This window comes from Carcharodon carcharias, chromosome 12, assembly GCF_017639515.1.
Source record: "Carcharodon carcharias isolate sCarCar2 chromosome 12, sCarCar2.pri, whole genome shotgun sequence".
NCBI classification, from domain to species: domain Eukaryota; kingdom Metazoa; phylum Chordata; class Chondrichthyes; order Lamniformes; family Lamnidae; genus Carcharodon; species Carcharodon carcharias.
Genome location: NC_054478.1, coordinates 140,658,114 through 140,674,235, shown reverse-complemented (window position 1 = coordinate 140,674,235; position 16,122 = coordinate 140,658,114). Strand labels below are relative to the sequence as shown.

General features: G+C 54.1%; 1 protein-coding gene across 1 annotated transcript in view; it reads right to left on the bottom strand.

The window, feature by feature from the left end:
• The window catches only part of LOC121285158 (cyclic nucleotide-binding domain-containing protein 2-like), a 63,364-nt gene extending 59,529 nt beyond the window's left edge, over window positions 1-3,835 (bottom strand). Inside the window, exon 1 of the mRNA XM_041201404.1 lies at window positions 3,673-3,835. Coding sequence (XP_041057338.1) covers window positions 3,673-3,771 — 99 coding nt within the window. The 5' untranslated portion in view covers window positions 3,772-3,835. The remainder of the gene's footprint in view (window positions 1-3,672) is intronic.
• Window positions 3,836-16,122: the final 12,287 nt, after the last annotated feature.

Sequence of the window (16,122 nt, the reverse complement as noted above, 5' to 3'; positions counted from 1 at the left end):
ACCCCACTCCCAACGCTCGACCCAATCGCTCTCTACCTCATTCCCAACGCTTCACGCCTCGCTCACTACCCCACTCCCAACTCTCGACCCTCTCGCCGCCTTGCTCACTACCTCACTCCCAATGCTCGACCCTCTCGCTCCCTACCCCACTCCCAACGCTCGACCCTCTCGCTCCCTACCCCACTCCCAACGCTCGACCCTCTCGCTCCCTACCCCACTCCAAACGCTCGATCCTCTCGCTCCCTACCTCATTCCCAACGCTTCACACCTCGCTCACTCCCCGACTCCCAACTCTCGACCCTCTCGCCGCCTCGCTCACTACCTCACTCCCAACTCTCGACCCTCTCGCTGCCTCGCTCACTACCCCGCTCCCAACTCTCGGCCCTCTCGCTGCCTCGCTCACTACCCCGCTCCCAACTCTCGGCCCTCTCGCTGCCTCGCTCACTACCCCGCTCCCAACTCTCGGCCCTCTCGCTGCCTCGCTCACTACCCTGCTTGCAACTCTCGACCCTCTCGCTGCCTCGCTCACTACCCCACTCCCAACTCTCGGCCCTCTCGCCGCCTCGCTCACTACCCCGCTCCCAACTCTCGACCCTCTCGCTGCCTCGCTCACTACCCCACTCCCAACTCTCGGCCCTCTCGCCGCCTCGCTCACTACCCCGCTCCCAACTCTCGACCCTCTCGCTGCCTCGCTCACTACCCCGCTCCCAACTCTCGACCCTCTCGCCGCCTCGCTCACTACCCCACTCCCAACTCTCGGCCCTCTCGCCGCCTCGCTCACTACCCCGCTCCCAACTCTCGACCCTCTCGCCGCCTCGCTCACTACCCCACTCCCAACTCTCGGCCCTCTCGCCGCCTCGCTCACTACCCCGCTCCCAACTCTCGGCCCTCTCGCTGCCTCGCTCACTACCCCACTCCCAACTCTCGACCCTCTCGCTGCCTCGCTCAATACCCCACTCCCAACACTCGACCCTTTCGCCGCCTCGCTCACTACCTCACTCCCAACGCTCGACCCTCTCGCTCCCTACCCCACTCCCAACGCTCGACCCAATCGCTCTCTACCTCATTCCCAACGCTTCACGCCTCGCTCACTACCCCACTCCCAACGCTCGACCCTCTCGCTCCCTACCCCACTCCAAACGTTCGACCCTCTCGCTCCCTACCTCATTCCCAACGCTTCACACCTCGCTCACTCCCCGACTCCCAACTCTCGACCCTCTCGCTGCCTCGCTCACTCCCCGACTCCCAACTCTCGGCCCTCTCGCTGCCTCGCTCACTACCCTGCTTGCAACTCTCGACCCTCTCGCTGCCTCGCTCACTCCCCGACTCCCAACTCTCGACCCTCTCGCCGCCTCGCTCACTACCCCGCTCCCAACTCTCGGCCCTCTCGCTGCCTCGCTCACTACCCCACTCCCAACTCTCGACCCTCTCGCTGCCTCGCTCAATACCCCACTCCCAACACTCGACCCTTTCGCCGCCTCGCTCACTACCTCACTCCCAACGCTCGACCCTCTCGCTCCCTACCCCACTCCCAACGCTCGACCCAATCGCTCTCTACCTCATTCCCAACGCTTCACGCCTCGCTCACTACCCCGCTCCCAACTCTCGACCCTCTCGCCGCCTCGCTCACTACCCCACTCCCAACTCTCGGCCCTCTCGCCGCCTCGCTCACTACCCCGCTCCCAACTCTCGGCCCTCTCGCTGCCTCGCTCACTACCCCACTCCCAACTCTCGACCCTCTCGCTGCCTCGCTCAATACCCCACTCCCAACACTCGACCCTATCGCCGCCTCGCTCACTACCTCACTCCCAACGCTCGACCCTCTCGCTCCCTACCCCACTCCCAACGCTCGACCCAATCGCTCTCTACCTCATTCCCAACGCTTCACGCCTCGCTCACTACCCCACTCCCAACGCTCGACCCTCTCGCTCCCTACCCCACTCCAAACGTTCGACCCTCTCGCTCCCTACCTCATTCCCAACGCTTCACACCTCGCTCACTCCCCGACTCCCAACTCTCGGCCCTCTCGCTGCCTCGCTCACTACCCTGCTTGCAACTCTCGACCCTCTCGCTGCCTCGCTCACTCCCCGACTCCCAACTCTCGACCCTCTCGCCGCCTCGCTCACTACCTCACTCCCAACTCTCGACCCTCTCGCTGCCTCGCTCACTACCCCGCTCCCAACTCTCGACCCTCTCGCCGCCTCGCTCACTAGCCCGCTCCCAACTCTCGACCCTCTCGCCGCCTCGCTCACTACCCCGCTCCCAACTCTCGACCCTCTCGCCGCCTCGCTCACTACCCCACTCCCAACTCTCGGCCCTCTCGCCGCCTCGCTCACTACCCCGCTCCCAACTCTCGGCCCTCTCGCCGCCTCGCTCACTACCCCGCTCCCAACTCTCGGCCCTCTCGCCGCCTCGCTCACTAGCCCGCTCCCAACTCTCGGCCCTCTCGCCGCCTCGCTCACTACCCCGCTCCCAACTCTCGGCCCTCTCGCTGCCTCGCTCACTACCCCACTCCCAACTCTCGACCCTCTCGCTGCCTCGCTCAATACCCCACTCCCAACACTCGACCCTTTCGCCGCCTCGCTCACTACCTCACTCCCAACGCTCGACCCTCTCGCTCCCTACCCCACTCCCAACGCTCGACCCAATCGCTCTCTACCTCATTCCCAACGCTTCACGCCTCGCTCACTACCCCACTCCCAACGCTCGACCCTCTCGCTCCCTACCCCACTCCAAACGTTCGACCCTCTCGCTCCCTACCTCATTCCCAACGCTTCACACCTCGCTCACTCCCCGACTCCCAACTCTCGACCCTCTCGCTGCCTCGCTCACTCCCCGACTCCCAACTCTCGGCCCTCTCGCTGCCTCGCTCACTACCCTGCTTGCAACTCTCGACCCTCTCGCTGCCTCGCTCACTCCCCGACTCCCAACTCTCGACCCTCTCGCCGCCTCGCTCACTACCTCACTCCCAACTCTCGACCCTCTCGCTGCCTCGCTCACTACCCCGCTCCCAACTCTCGACCCTCTCGCTGCCTCGCTCACTACCCCGCTCCCAACTCTCGGCCCTCTCGCCGCCTCGCTCACTAGCCCGCTCCCAACTCTCGGCCCTCTCGCCGCCTCGCTCACTAGCCCGCGTGGCACCGGCTATTTCCATTCACAGGGCTGCGCCGAGCCTCCAACCACAGATACCGCTCCCGGCCAACACCTTCGGAGGAGACCCACGGGAACGGCCGCAGGGACGAGGAGCCCGAGGAGCCTCAGCTCCGCGGACGGACTGGAGAAGTTGGAACTGCTGTCCTCGGGGAAGAGGAGGTCGGGAGGAGATTTGACAGAGGTGTTCAAAACCACGAGGGGCCTGGACAGGGGCGGAGAGGGAGAAACTGTCCCCACTGGGGGAAGGATCGACACCCCTCCACGCAGCGAGCGGCCAGGATCAGGAATGCGCAGCCTGGGAGCGTGGGCGGGGCGGGGCGGGGCGGGGCAGAGTCCACCGAGGTTTTCGAAAAGAGGACCGGGTCATTGTCAGAAGGAGGAGCTACCCGTAGGGCTTTTGAGAGGGGGAGCAGGGCGGGGTGGATTACCCTCACGGCGGGGCAGGATGGACACGATGGGCTGAATGGCCTCCTCCCGCGCAGTAACTATTCCCAGCATTCTGTGGGTTAGCGGCCTCACCTCCTCGGTCTGCTGCTTGTTGGCGTATTTTGCCAAGGTGGCCCACACCTGCATGAAAGCTGCCGATGCCTCGCGTAGACGCATGCAGACTCGACACATCAAAACCACCTTCTTTACCAAGCGTTGGAACGGAGGAAGCAGCTGGAAAAGGAAACCGGGCGGGGCGGGGGGGTGGGGGGTGGTGGTGGTGGTGGGGATGGGGAGAGTGGGGGGGGGGGGGTGGAACATGAAGGCAAAGAAACAGGAGCAGCCCCCGCACCCCACCCCGCACGCACGCACGCACGCACACGCACACACACACGCGCGCGCGCACGCACGCACACAACGCAGCGGCAGGGAATTCGACGTCACCCTTTCGGTTGCCGGCCGGGGAGCAGCAACCACCCGGGACCGGATTACTCTCACAGGCTGCCCGCGCGCACACGGAGCTCGCAAAGGGGTCAGAAAGAACCTGCACTTTCGTGGCGCCCCTTCGCGCGCGAACTCAGCGTCATCCCAAAGAACCTTGCAGCCAGTGAAGTAATGCCGAAGCGCACCTCTCCGCCGGAACGTAGGGGCCAGCAAGCACAGCAAGATCCCACGAGCAGCGAGGGGATAACGAGCAGATACTCTGTCTGCGTGAGGTTGGGCGAGGGACCCTTCCTGGCCTTCTTCCCAAGAGGGGTGCCCGCTCGCCTGAGAGGGAAGTCGGGGCCTCGTTTTAATGTCTCGTTGGAAGACGGCACCTCCGACAGTGCAGCACCGGGAATTTCAGCCTGGATTAGGGGCTCATGGCCCTGGGAGCGGGACTTGAAGCCACAGCCTCCTGACTCAGAGCAGGCGGCGCTACCGCTCGAGAGACAGGAAGTGGGATTTGCTTTGACTGCTGCCCTGTACATTCACCTGTAAAACACATCAATATTTACCTCTCTCACCTCACTCGTATTTCACAGCCCACCTAATGGAAGGATAGAGCTGTGAGTGTGAGACCACGTGCAAAAGACAGGGTGCACAGCTCTCATCATATGGCTTGACCCTTGGGTTATGCTATAATGGGATATTGGCTAGCTTGGACCCACCTCTCAACTTAAGATATTAGGGACCACTTATGCGAGGGACTGACACTGCTGTGGTTGAGGCAGTATCTACAGCAGACCTGGATCTAATAAAGCTGTTAATCCTTTTCAGTGCCTTGCTCAGCAGGTGAGCTCTGGGGCTCATAGGACGACCAGAACTGTGAAGGAGGCTTCACCAGAACTCCCACCATTCAGACCTTGACAAGCCAATCACCATCCTGATATGGAACCGTGTTGCCGTCCCTTCACTGTCACTGGGTCAAAACCCTGGAACTCCCTCCCTAACAGCACAGTGGGTGTACCTACACCACATGGGCTGCAGCGGTTCAAGAAGGCGGCTCACCCACCACCTTCTCAAGGGGCAGTTAGGGACGGGGGGAGTGAGGCAACAAATACTGGCCTTGCCAATGACGTTCAATTCCGTGAAAGAATTTTTAAAAATTTGCGTTTTGAATTTTTCAATTTACACAGTCTGATTTCACCTCGCAACGCTCTCCACCCCATCCCCCCCCCAGAATCATGGGGTGCAAAACTGAGGGCCCGGGGCCTACATGGGCCTGACCAGTGATGCAAGCCCTGGCTAAATTGATGATCGAAACATGCAAAATCACTGACTTCACCCTTCACCTCTGCAGCATCGATGACGGAATCCTGTGGGAGACAAAGCAAGTAAAAGATCATCAAAGGCCTCTCCAAACCTGAACAGTGACTTTATTGCATTCCTTTCAATGTAGCACATTATACTCGCTCCCCACAATGCGGTCTCCTCTACATGGGGGAGACTGCATACATGTGCTTTGAGAAACACCCACCCCACCACCCCCCGGCCCGGTCAGTCAGCAAGCAATCCCTGTCGATTGTCATTTTGATTCCCCACTCTGCCCCCACTCTGACCTTTCTGCCCTTGGCCTGCTCTACTGTTCCAATGAAGCTCGGCGCAAGCTAGAGGAATGGCACCTCATCTTTCAACTCGGCTTACTACAGCCTTCCCAACTCAACGCCGCGTTCAACAATTTTGGATCACAACCTCCGCTTCCATCTTGTTTCATGTGTGTTTTTTTTTCGCTGTGCAGTTTTTTTTTTTGTTTCTTTCTTTACTCCCTCATTTTGCATTCGGGTGGCTGCTATCCAGTGATTCACGCCCCATCTGGACCCATCTTTGATTTCTTTACTTTCTCCATTAATCTCTCCTGCCCTCCACCCTATCAGGCAGCTTCCCTTTTATTTTTCTTTCCATGAGCATGTCTTTTAATTGTATTGATTAAGATTAAGTACTTGGGATGGATGGCATTGATTGGATGGTTACTTGAGCACATATAAAGAGATACTTCCCCTTTCAGGGATTGTTAAATTGTTTATCAGTTAATTTGGTAATTAGTTTATTTTTATCAGTCTACTCAAATGAGTATAAGAAATATTTATTGCTTTAAGGGGTGTTTCTTTAGTTAATTAGCTTACTTCTTTGATTTTACTGAAAAGAGCATAACAGACACATACGGACAAGGACATTGAATGGATTCAGGAGATATATGCCTGTAATGTTTCACTCTGTGAATAAATCTATTCCAATTAAAAGACTGACTCTGGTTTCTTCCTTTACCAACTGGCTATCAGGTGTTTAACACCCCTTCCCCCCCTCCCCCCTACTTTAATAATTATAATAGGAGCAGAAAATGTTGGAAAAACTCAGAACGTCTGGCGGCATCTGGGGAGACAGAAAAGCAGAGTTAACGTTTTGAGTCAGTATGACCTCTTCAGAGCTAAAGAGAAGCAGAAATGTGATGGATTTTTACTGTTTAAGAGGGGGAGCAGGTGGAGCAAGCTGGAAGGTCAGGAATAGGTGGAACCTAAAGAGATTGGCAAAGATGTCATGGACACAAGACAAAGGGAGTGTTAATGGTTGTGTTAAAGACTAAAGAAGGTGCCGACAGTGGCATAAAGGTAAGATAGCAGAATGTGTTAATAGCAGAACGAGGGTCAGTTCTCTGTAAAAGCACAACATAGGAACAAGTGACAGATGGCTCTGTGCGGGGGGAGGGGCGGGGAGTGGAGGGGTTGAGAAAAAGGATTTTAAAAATGAACAAATAAATATAATAAATAATAAAAATTAAATAATTACAAATAAAAATTAAAGTTAAAATTAAAAATTATTTCTTTTAAAATTGGATTTAAAAAGGGGTGAAGCTAGAGGAGAGAGTTCATGATCTAAAATTGTTGAACTCAATATTCAGTCTGGAAGGCTGTAAAGTGCGTAGTCGGAAGATGAGGTGCTGTTCCTCCAGTTTGCATTGAGCTTCACTGGAACATTGCAGCAGGCCAAGGACAGACATGTGGGCATGAGAGTAGGGCGGAGTGTTGAAATGGCAAGCGACAGGGAGGTCTGGGTCATGCTTGTGGACAGACCAAAGGTGTTCTGCAAAGTGGTCACCCAGTCCAATGTAGAGGAGACCGCATTGGGAGCAACGAATGCAGTAGACTAAGTTGAGGGAAGTGCAAGTGAAATGCTGCTTCACATGAAAGGAGTGTTTGGGCCCTTGGACAATGAGGACGGGGGAAGTGAAGGGGCAGGTGTTGCACCTTCTGCGGTTGCATGGGAAGGTGCCGTGGGAGGGGGTTGAGGTGTAGGGGGTGATGGAGGAGTGAAGTTGAAAGATGAGGTGCCTTTCCTGTAGCTTGCGTCGAGCTTCACTGGTGAAGGGAAGATGTGTTTGGTGGTGGCATCATGCTGGAGTTGGCGGAAATGGCGGAAGATAATCCTTTGAATGCAGAGGCTGGTGGGGTGAAAAGTAAGGACAAGGGGGACCCTATCATGGTTCTAGGAGGGAGAGGAAGGTGCGAGGGCAGAGGCGCGGGAAATGAGTCTGACACCCTTTCGTGCTCTCATTACTTTCATTACAATTCTAACTTTCTTCAGTTCTGATGAGAGATCCCAGACCTGAAAGGTTGGGTGGAATTTTACAGCCTCTTTGTAAAATGCAGCAAGCCATTCAAAAATCCAATCACTTCGGCGGGATCATACAATCCCGCCAGCATAAAATTCCGCCAGTTGACTCTGTTTCTCTCTCCACAGATGCTGCCAGACCCTCTGAGTATTTGCAACTGGAGCGTATTGAAAATGGCATGGTTCATGGGGCTGTCACATACGCCTGTACCAGCAGAGGGAGTCTGCTAGGATCCATGGTTAACAGCTCATGCAGTTCTAATTCTAAATGTCTCTGGCTGAATATATAACTGTTTCTGTCCTTATCAGCAACAGTTTCATTTTTTATTTTATAGTCTAAAGGAGAGGTGTGGCGCAGCGGTATCATCACTGGATTACTCATCTAGACGCCCAGGCCAATGATCTGGGTGACAAGGGTTCAGATCTCACCAAGGCAGCAATTAATAAAATCTGGAATTGAAAGCTAGTAATGGTCACCATGAAACTATCATCGATGGTTGTAAAAACCCATCTAGTTCACTAATGCCCTGTAGGGAAGGAAATCTGCTGTCCTTACCTGATCTGGCCTACGTGTGACCCCAGCAATGTGTGTGACTCTTAACTGCCCTCTGAAATGGCTGAGCAAGCTGCTCAGGTCAAGGGCACTGTCATCCCCAAATATGTGATTTTGGCCAATTAGCTTCCAATTGTCAGTTTGGTAGGCCAACTGCCCCCCTACTGCCTGTTAAATGTTCTGTGATGCAACATTTCTGTAATCACCATGCCCCCATTCCCGTAAAGCCCCCTGATGTGAACAGGTTTGCTCGATATGGGACTACAGTGCCAGCCCACGCAGCTCCAGCCACTCTGACAGGGTGTCCGGAACCTGCTGCTGTTGACCCGACCTCATACCGAGTGTGTACCCTGCCCGCAGGTCCAAACAGATTGAAAGGGACGATCAAAAAATTACTTACTGTGGCCTTTTTCTCTGCCGGCTCTTGAGTTACCTGCGCCGTGGGTGGGGGAGGGAGAAGGAGGAAGGGAAGGGGGAATGAGGAGGGAAACAACAGCTTTGAATAATCAATGCTCAAAAATATTGAGAGTGCAACAATCTTGCATCACTTTAAGTCCAAAAAGCACCCCCTCCACATCTCCCCCGCTCACCCCCGTGCCCCTGAGTTCCCTATCTCCATTCAATGAACCCTGGTGGACAGTGTCAGTGGCCAATGACTAAGGGGGGAGGGGGAGTGGGAGTGGGGAGAATGAGCCATCTTGATTCCGATGCCTCACACAGTCCAAAAGCACCCCCCTCCCCGCCCCACAACTCGGGCTGGGAGGTCAGGAAGTCTGAATACATAAGGCTCCGGTCAACACGATTGGCACGACCTCCACATTACCGACCTGACTGGGATTGTCACTCACTCGCAGGCTCCACCCTCCCCAGCACCATAAAAGTCAAGGCCCCTGTCTACAGCACTGGCCTAACCTTCAAAGCAGCACCATCACGCCACCTCCATTACACACTCTGGGCAACAGTCAGACTACCACTCATCTCAGAGCTAATATTACTGCCATGAGCACAATATTATTTACTGTTAGCAGGTAGCAGGATCTAAATGGGTGGAAACACTGCCAATGGTGGTGGCTGACGGGGGTGGGGGTGGGTGTGGGGGGGCATTGGGGGTGAGGGGGTTGGGTGGGGGGGGTAAGATTAATGCAATAATCAGAGTTTGAAGTGTGTACTATGTGCTCTAACTCTTAGGGCTGGAAGTGGTTGCAGATGCAGTGATTGGGACAAGGCCATGGTGGACCTTGTAAATGGGGACGAGGATTTTGAACTCAGTTCACTGGGTTCCATCAGCTACTGGAAGATGGCGATGACAACACAGAGGGATTGGGTGTAACAGAGAAATGGCAGGTGTGATAGGGATATAGGGATCGGGGGGCATGATACAGAAGGGATGGGCATAATAGGGAGCGTGACAGGGTTCAGGGTGGGGAAAAGGCGTGTCAGGGAGTGTGACTGGGATTGTGACTGAGACTGTGTGAGGGAGTGTGACAGAGAGTGTGACAGGGAGTGTGACAAGGAGTGCGACAGAAAGACAGATTGTGTGAGAGAGAGTGTGAGATGGAGTGAGAGGGAGTGTGAGATGGAGTGAGAGGGAATGTGAGAGGGAGTGTGAGAGGGAGTGTGAGAGAGTGTGAGATGGAGTGAGAGGGAGTGTGAGAGGGAGTGTGAGAGAGTGTGAGAGGGAGTGTGAGAGGGAATGTGAAAGGGAGTGTGAGAGGGAGTGTGAGATGGAGTGAGGGGGAGTGTGAGATGGAGTGAGAGGGAATGTGAGAGGGAGTGTGAGAGGGAGTGTGAGAGTGTGAGAGGGAATGTGAGAGGGAGTGTAAGAGAGAGTGTGAGAGAGAATGTGAGAGAGAGTGTGAGAGGGAGTGAGAGAGAGTGTGATAGTGAGTGATAGTGAGTGTGAGAGGGAATGTGAGAGAGAGTGTGAGAGGGAATGTGAGAGTGTGAGAGGGAGTGTGAAAGGGATTGTGATAGTGATTGTGATAGTGAGTGTGACAGGGAGTGTGAGAGGGATTGGGAGAGTGTATGAGAGGAATGTGACATGGAGTGTGACAGGGAGTGTGACAGGGAGTGTGACAGAATGCGAGAGGGATTGAGAGAGGGAGTGTGATGGAGAGTGTGAGAGGAATCGGGAGAATGTGTGAGAGGGAATGTGAGAGAGAGTGTGAGAGTGAGTGTGAAAGGGAGTGTGACAGAGATTGTGAGAAAGAGTTTGAGTGGGAGTGTGAGAGAGAGTGTGAGAGTTAATGTGAGAGGGTGTGTGAGAGGGAGTGTGAAACCAAGCATGAGTGGGAGTGTGAGAGAAAGTGAGGGGGAGTGTGAATGTGAGTGAATGTGATTATGAGAGTGAGTGTGAGAGGGAGCGTGAGAGTGAGTGTGAGAGGGAGTGTGAGAGGGAGTGTGAAAGGGAGTGTGGCAGGGAGTATGACAGGGAGTGTGAGAGGGATTGTGAGAGTGAATGTGACAGGGAGTGTGACAGAGTGCAAGAGGGATTGCGAGAGGGAGTGTGAAAGGGAATGTGACAGAGTTTAAGAGAAAGAGTGTGAGAGGGATTGTGAAACCGAGTATGAGTGGGAGTGTGAGAGGGAGTGTGACAGAGTGTGAGGGATTGAGAGAGGGAGTGCGACAGGGAGTTTCAGAGAGAGTGTAAGAGGGAGTGTGAGAGAGAGTGTGAGAGAGAGTGTGATAGTGAGTGTGATAGGAAGTGTGACAGGGAGTGTGACGGGGACTGTGAGAGGGGGTGAGACGGAGTGTGAGGGGAGTGAGGAGTATGGGAGATTGAGAGAGGGAGTGTGAGAGGGAGTGTGACAGGTAGTGTGACTAGGAAGTGTGAGGGAGTGAGAGCAACAATGTGACAGGGAGTGTGAGAGGGAGTGTGATAGGGAATGTGACAGGATGTAAGCGGGAGTGTGACAGAGAGTGTGACAGGGAATGTGACAGGCGGTGTGAGAGGGAGTGTAAGAGGTAGTGTGAGAGGAAGTGAGTGAGGGAGTGTGAGAGGGAGTATGACAGGGAGCGTGAGAAAGTTTGAGAGGGGGTAAGTGAGGGAGTGTGACTGGGAGATTGATATAGAGTGTGAGGGGGAGTGCAAGAGGGAGTGTGACAGGGAGTATGTCTTGGACCGTAACAGGGCAAGTGACAGGGAATGTGAGGGAGTGAGAAAGGGGGTGTGAGAGGGATCGAGAGAAGGGGTGTGAGAGGGATTGAGAGAGGGGGTGAGCTGGATGTGACTGGAAGTGGGACAAGCAAAGGCTGTGATTAGCTGCCCTGTCCCTGTATAAAACATGGGGAATTATTACTCACTGTGTGGGATTGTTACTAACTCACAGTCCTGTCCTCTTACTCATTGAGGAACTGTTGCTCTGAACCAATAGCTATTTCATTCTAAAACCTATCACCAACAGAAATATGGACATGGTGAGTGCCCTTCTCACGCTGATGGTAGGAGGGCTGCGGTGAGAGCAATTAAACCAATAAGGATTTGAACAAAGCGGCTGGAAGAGATGAACTGGGTTGATTTTTCAGAGATGTCCCATTGCTGGGTTTGATCGAGACGCAGCAGCTACAACTGTTGCTGCACGACCACTGTGCATTTTTAACCAGCCCAATTCCTGGTTTATTGTCCGCTCCCCATCCCAGACTCCACAAGAGGGTGGAGTGCTTCGGGCTCAAAGGAGCAAGACCTACACACATTCAGGGAGCTGCGGAGGTTTGGCTGGGTGGCCATGAATGGACTTGTGTATTTTGGGTGAATGAGCGCAATAATGCGCTCAGGAGCTTGCAGTTAAACAACCTCATTTAAGCTTCTTAGTTCAGTTGATGGCTCTGACCTCAAGACTTTTCAGAATGGAGCAAGACTCCTGTTAGACACATTTCAAAGGCCGCTAACTGTAACCATTCTTATGGGTCTATTACAATCCTTAATTCCAGCACAAATCCCTCCGTTGATGCTCGTGGCCACTGCCCGAGAGTACTGGGGACCAATTTCATCAGTTCACCAGCTGGACATGCCCGAGAGACACAAGAGCGGGTCCAGGGGCTGGCAATCCTGCGGTGAGTAACCCACCTCCTGACTCCCCCAGAGCCTGTCCACCATCTCTACAGGGGCACAAGCCAGGGGCTGGTGGGGGTGGGGGTGGGGGGGGCGGAGAGAGATAGAAAGGCTCTGGCATTTCCCTTGAAGACGTTCACATCCTCGTGTGGGGTTCCTCTCCCCCCTCTCCATCCCCAGTGAAGAAAGGTGGTGGGGGTGGGTCCACCCAAGGGCTCTGGGCTGCTCATCCAACCAGCGGGTCACTGAAAAAGGGGGGAGGAAGTCAGATCGACAGGTAACTCTCCAAAGGGGAATTGGAAACATTAGCGAGCCTATGGGGGAAGAGTGGGGAGGGGGGGAGGAGGTGGGGGAGGTAGGTCTTGGATGAATTGGGCTACTTCCAAGAGCCAGCACAGGCAGTTTGGACCGAATGGCCTCCCTCAGTGCTGTAAGGTTGTCTTTTGAAGACTTTTTGACAGCCTGGGGAGCTTTCCTGAAAGTGGGCGAGCGGAATGAATCAGAATTTGGGGGTGGGTGAGGAATTGAGAGCTAACCACCGAGTCAGAAAGTGAACGGGTCTCCTGGAGGCCGAGGTGAATGCGCTGTCTCCCTCCCTCCCTCCCTCTCTCTCTCTCTCTGATGTGAGAGTTGTGTTTTACTCGGATGTGCGGCTCGGCCCGATGGTGGGAGCTGGTGTCCCTGCTGTTTCTCCTGGAGGTCTCTGCGCTCTCGTCTGACGAACTCATTGCCCCCCTCTCTCTCTCTCCTGCAGCTGAAGCTTCTGCAATGTGCCCCCCTCCCTCCCTCCTCTCTCTGTCTCCCCCTCTCCCTCTGTCAGCGGCGACTTTCGAAATGCATTCTGCCGTTCGGATTCGGAACAGACACTGGACTCTTTCCACCTCCCCCCGCCCCACCACCACCAGCGAGCCCTGGCTGGGAGAACCACCACCCCCCGCCCCGGATGGTGCTCTGACCCTGGGGAACATCCACTCCACATCCCAGCCCTGGGCAGACAAGAGCTGAGAGCTGCCCCCCACCCCCCCCCCCCTCCTTATTTCAAGCCGGTCAACTCATCCAACTCGTCCTTAACGCCCGTCCTTTGATCGGTCGATTTGAACTAAGTTGCCTCAATCATACTGACAAAGGATTAAGACTTGCTCCAGTGAACAGACTGAACAAACCTTTTTTTTCCACTCATTCACGGGATGTGGGTGTCGCTGGCTAGGCCAGCATTTATTGCCCATCCCTAATTGCCCCCTTGCTAAGGTGGTGGTGCGCTGCCCTCTTGAGCCGCTGCAGTCCCATGTCGTGTAGGTACACCCACCCTGCTGTCAGGGAGGGAGTTCCAGGATTTTGACCCAGCCACAGTGAAGGAACAGCCGATATATTTCCAAGTCAGGATGGTGAGTGGCTTGGAGGGGAACTTCCAGGTGATTTCCCATGTGTCTGCTGCCCTTGTCTGTCTAGGTGGTAGCGGTTGTGGGTTTGGAAGGTGCTTTCTAAGGAGCCTTGGTGAATTCCTGCAGTGCATCTTGTAGATGGTACACACACTGCTACTACTGTGTGTCGGTGGTGGAGGGAGTGAATGTTTGTGGATGTGGTGCCAATCAAGTGGGGCTGCTTTGCCCTGGATGGTGTCCAATGTTTTGAGTGTTGTTGGAGCTGCACTCATCTAGGCAAGTGGGGAGTATTCCATCACACTCCTGACTTGTGCCTTGTAGATGGTGGACAGGCTTTTGGGAGTCAGGAGGTGAGTTACCCGTCACACTATTCCTAGCCTCTGCCCTGCTCTTGTAGCCACAGTATTTATATGACTAGTCCAGTTCAGTTTCTGCTCAATGGTAACCCCCAGGATCTTGATAACTAAACTGGCATCAGTAATATCCACATCATTGCAAAAAATCTCACAGTGCCAAATCAGATCTGTACCAACACCAGCTGTACTTATAACATCACACTGATAAACAGGGATAGCAATGATCCAGACTGGGTTCTTTTTAAAAAAAATCATTCACAGGATGTGGGCATCATTGGCAAGGTTGGTATTGATTGCCCTAGAGAAGATGGTGGTGAGCTGTCATGTTGAGCTGTTGCAGTCAGTCCACTGGTGTAGGGAGGGAGTTTCAAGATTTTGATCCAGCAACCATGAAGGGACAGGAATATGTTGGAAACATAGACAACAGGAGCAGGTGTAGGTCATTCAGCCCTTCGAGCCCGCTGTGCCATTCAATATGATCATGGCTGATCCTCTTTCTCAGCACCATACTTCCACTCTCTCTCCATACCCATTGATGCCTTTGGAGTCTAGAAATCTATTTATTTCCTCCTTAAATATATTTAGTAACTTGGCCTCCCCAGCCTCCTGTGGTAGAGAATTCCACAGGTTCGTCACCCTCTGAGTGAAGAAGTTTCTCCTCATCTCAGTCCTAAATGGCCTACCCCATATCCTCAGGAATGTAAGGCGGGGGCAGGGGCAGGTCGTGAGGGGCTGGCACCGGTTCCAGGGAACTAATGAGGTCAGGTTAGTGGGGACGGGAGGGGGCGTGGAGTGGCAGTAATTCCAGGGATGCAAGGGGTGAGGGGGCAGTGTGCAGGTAGCAGTTCCAGGCATCCAACATTACACATGAAGCCGGACTGACGCTGCTGCTTTACAGGGAATGGACGTCTGTCCAGGTGCCATTTGTAAAGGGCGCCCGGATCTTCAAGCCAATCGACTGATGGCAGCTTCGTTGACTTCCTGCTTCTGCATATTGTGGCCAGCCTTTCCAGGCACAGGCCAAAATCCCACCCACTTCCGGATCGGTCTGGACCAGCGCAGCTGGAACAGAATTCCACCTACTGCCTGCTTTAAGTTCTCTCTTCATCGCAACCTCTTCATTCTGGCTAAAATAGCTTTGGGTTCACAGACTGAATGCTGCCACATCCACTGATGTTGGTATCTTTCCATCAGTGAGAAATGATGGACACATAGTGAGCAATCCATGACGTGTCCTCGTTTGGTGCCGTTTCACTGGTGGTTGTAATCACCAATTCCAGAAGCAGACTGGGCCACAAGTGCCCCACCTGAAGCTACCAAACTGACATTGTTGGTTTTGTTTTTGGTACTGGTGTCCGTCGCCAAGCTGCTGTAGCCACTGGGCATTGTGGCGGCGCACATCAGCCCGCAGGTGTCGCCGTTTCCCTCTTTCGCCAGCTGGTTGAGGTAGCTGATGTTTAGGGACTTTGTGCCATCCTCAAAGGGGAGCCTAGGGAGCCCCATTGGTCATCTGGCTCCAGCTGCCTCACTATACATTAGGTCAAACATAAGAAATAGGAGCAGGAGTAGGCCATTCGGCCCTTCAAGCCTGCCCCGCTATTCAATAAGATCACGGCTGATCAGCCCCAGGCCTCAGCTCTTATTGCGAGCTCCTTATAGCCCTCAACTCCCTGATATTTCAAAAATCTATCTACCTCCTCTTTAAATACTTTCAGTGATCTAGCCTCCACAACTCAGTAGGGTAGAGAATTCCAGACATTCACTACCCTCAGAAGAAATTCCTTCACATCTCAGCTCCAAATGTATCCCTTTATTCTGTAACTATGTCCCCTAGTTCGAGGTTCCCCCACTAGTGGAAACATCTTCTCAACATCCACCCTGTCAAGCCCCCTCAGAATCTTGTATGTTTCAATAAGATCACCCCTCATTCTTCTAAACTCTAACGAATAAAGTCCTAACCTATTTAGCCGTTCTTGATAAGTCAACCCCTTCATCCCAGGAATCAGCCTAGTGAATCTCTATTGAACCACATCCAGTGCCAGTATATCCTTTCTTAAATATGGGGACCAAAACTGTACACAGTACTCCAGGTGCTGCCTCATGAACTCCCTG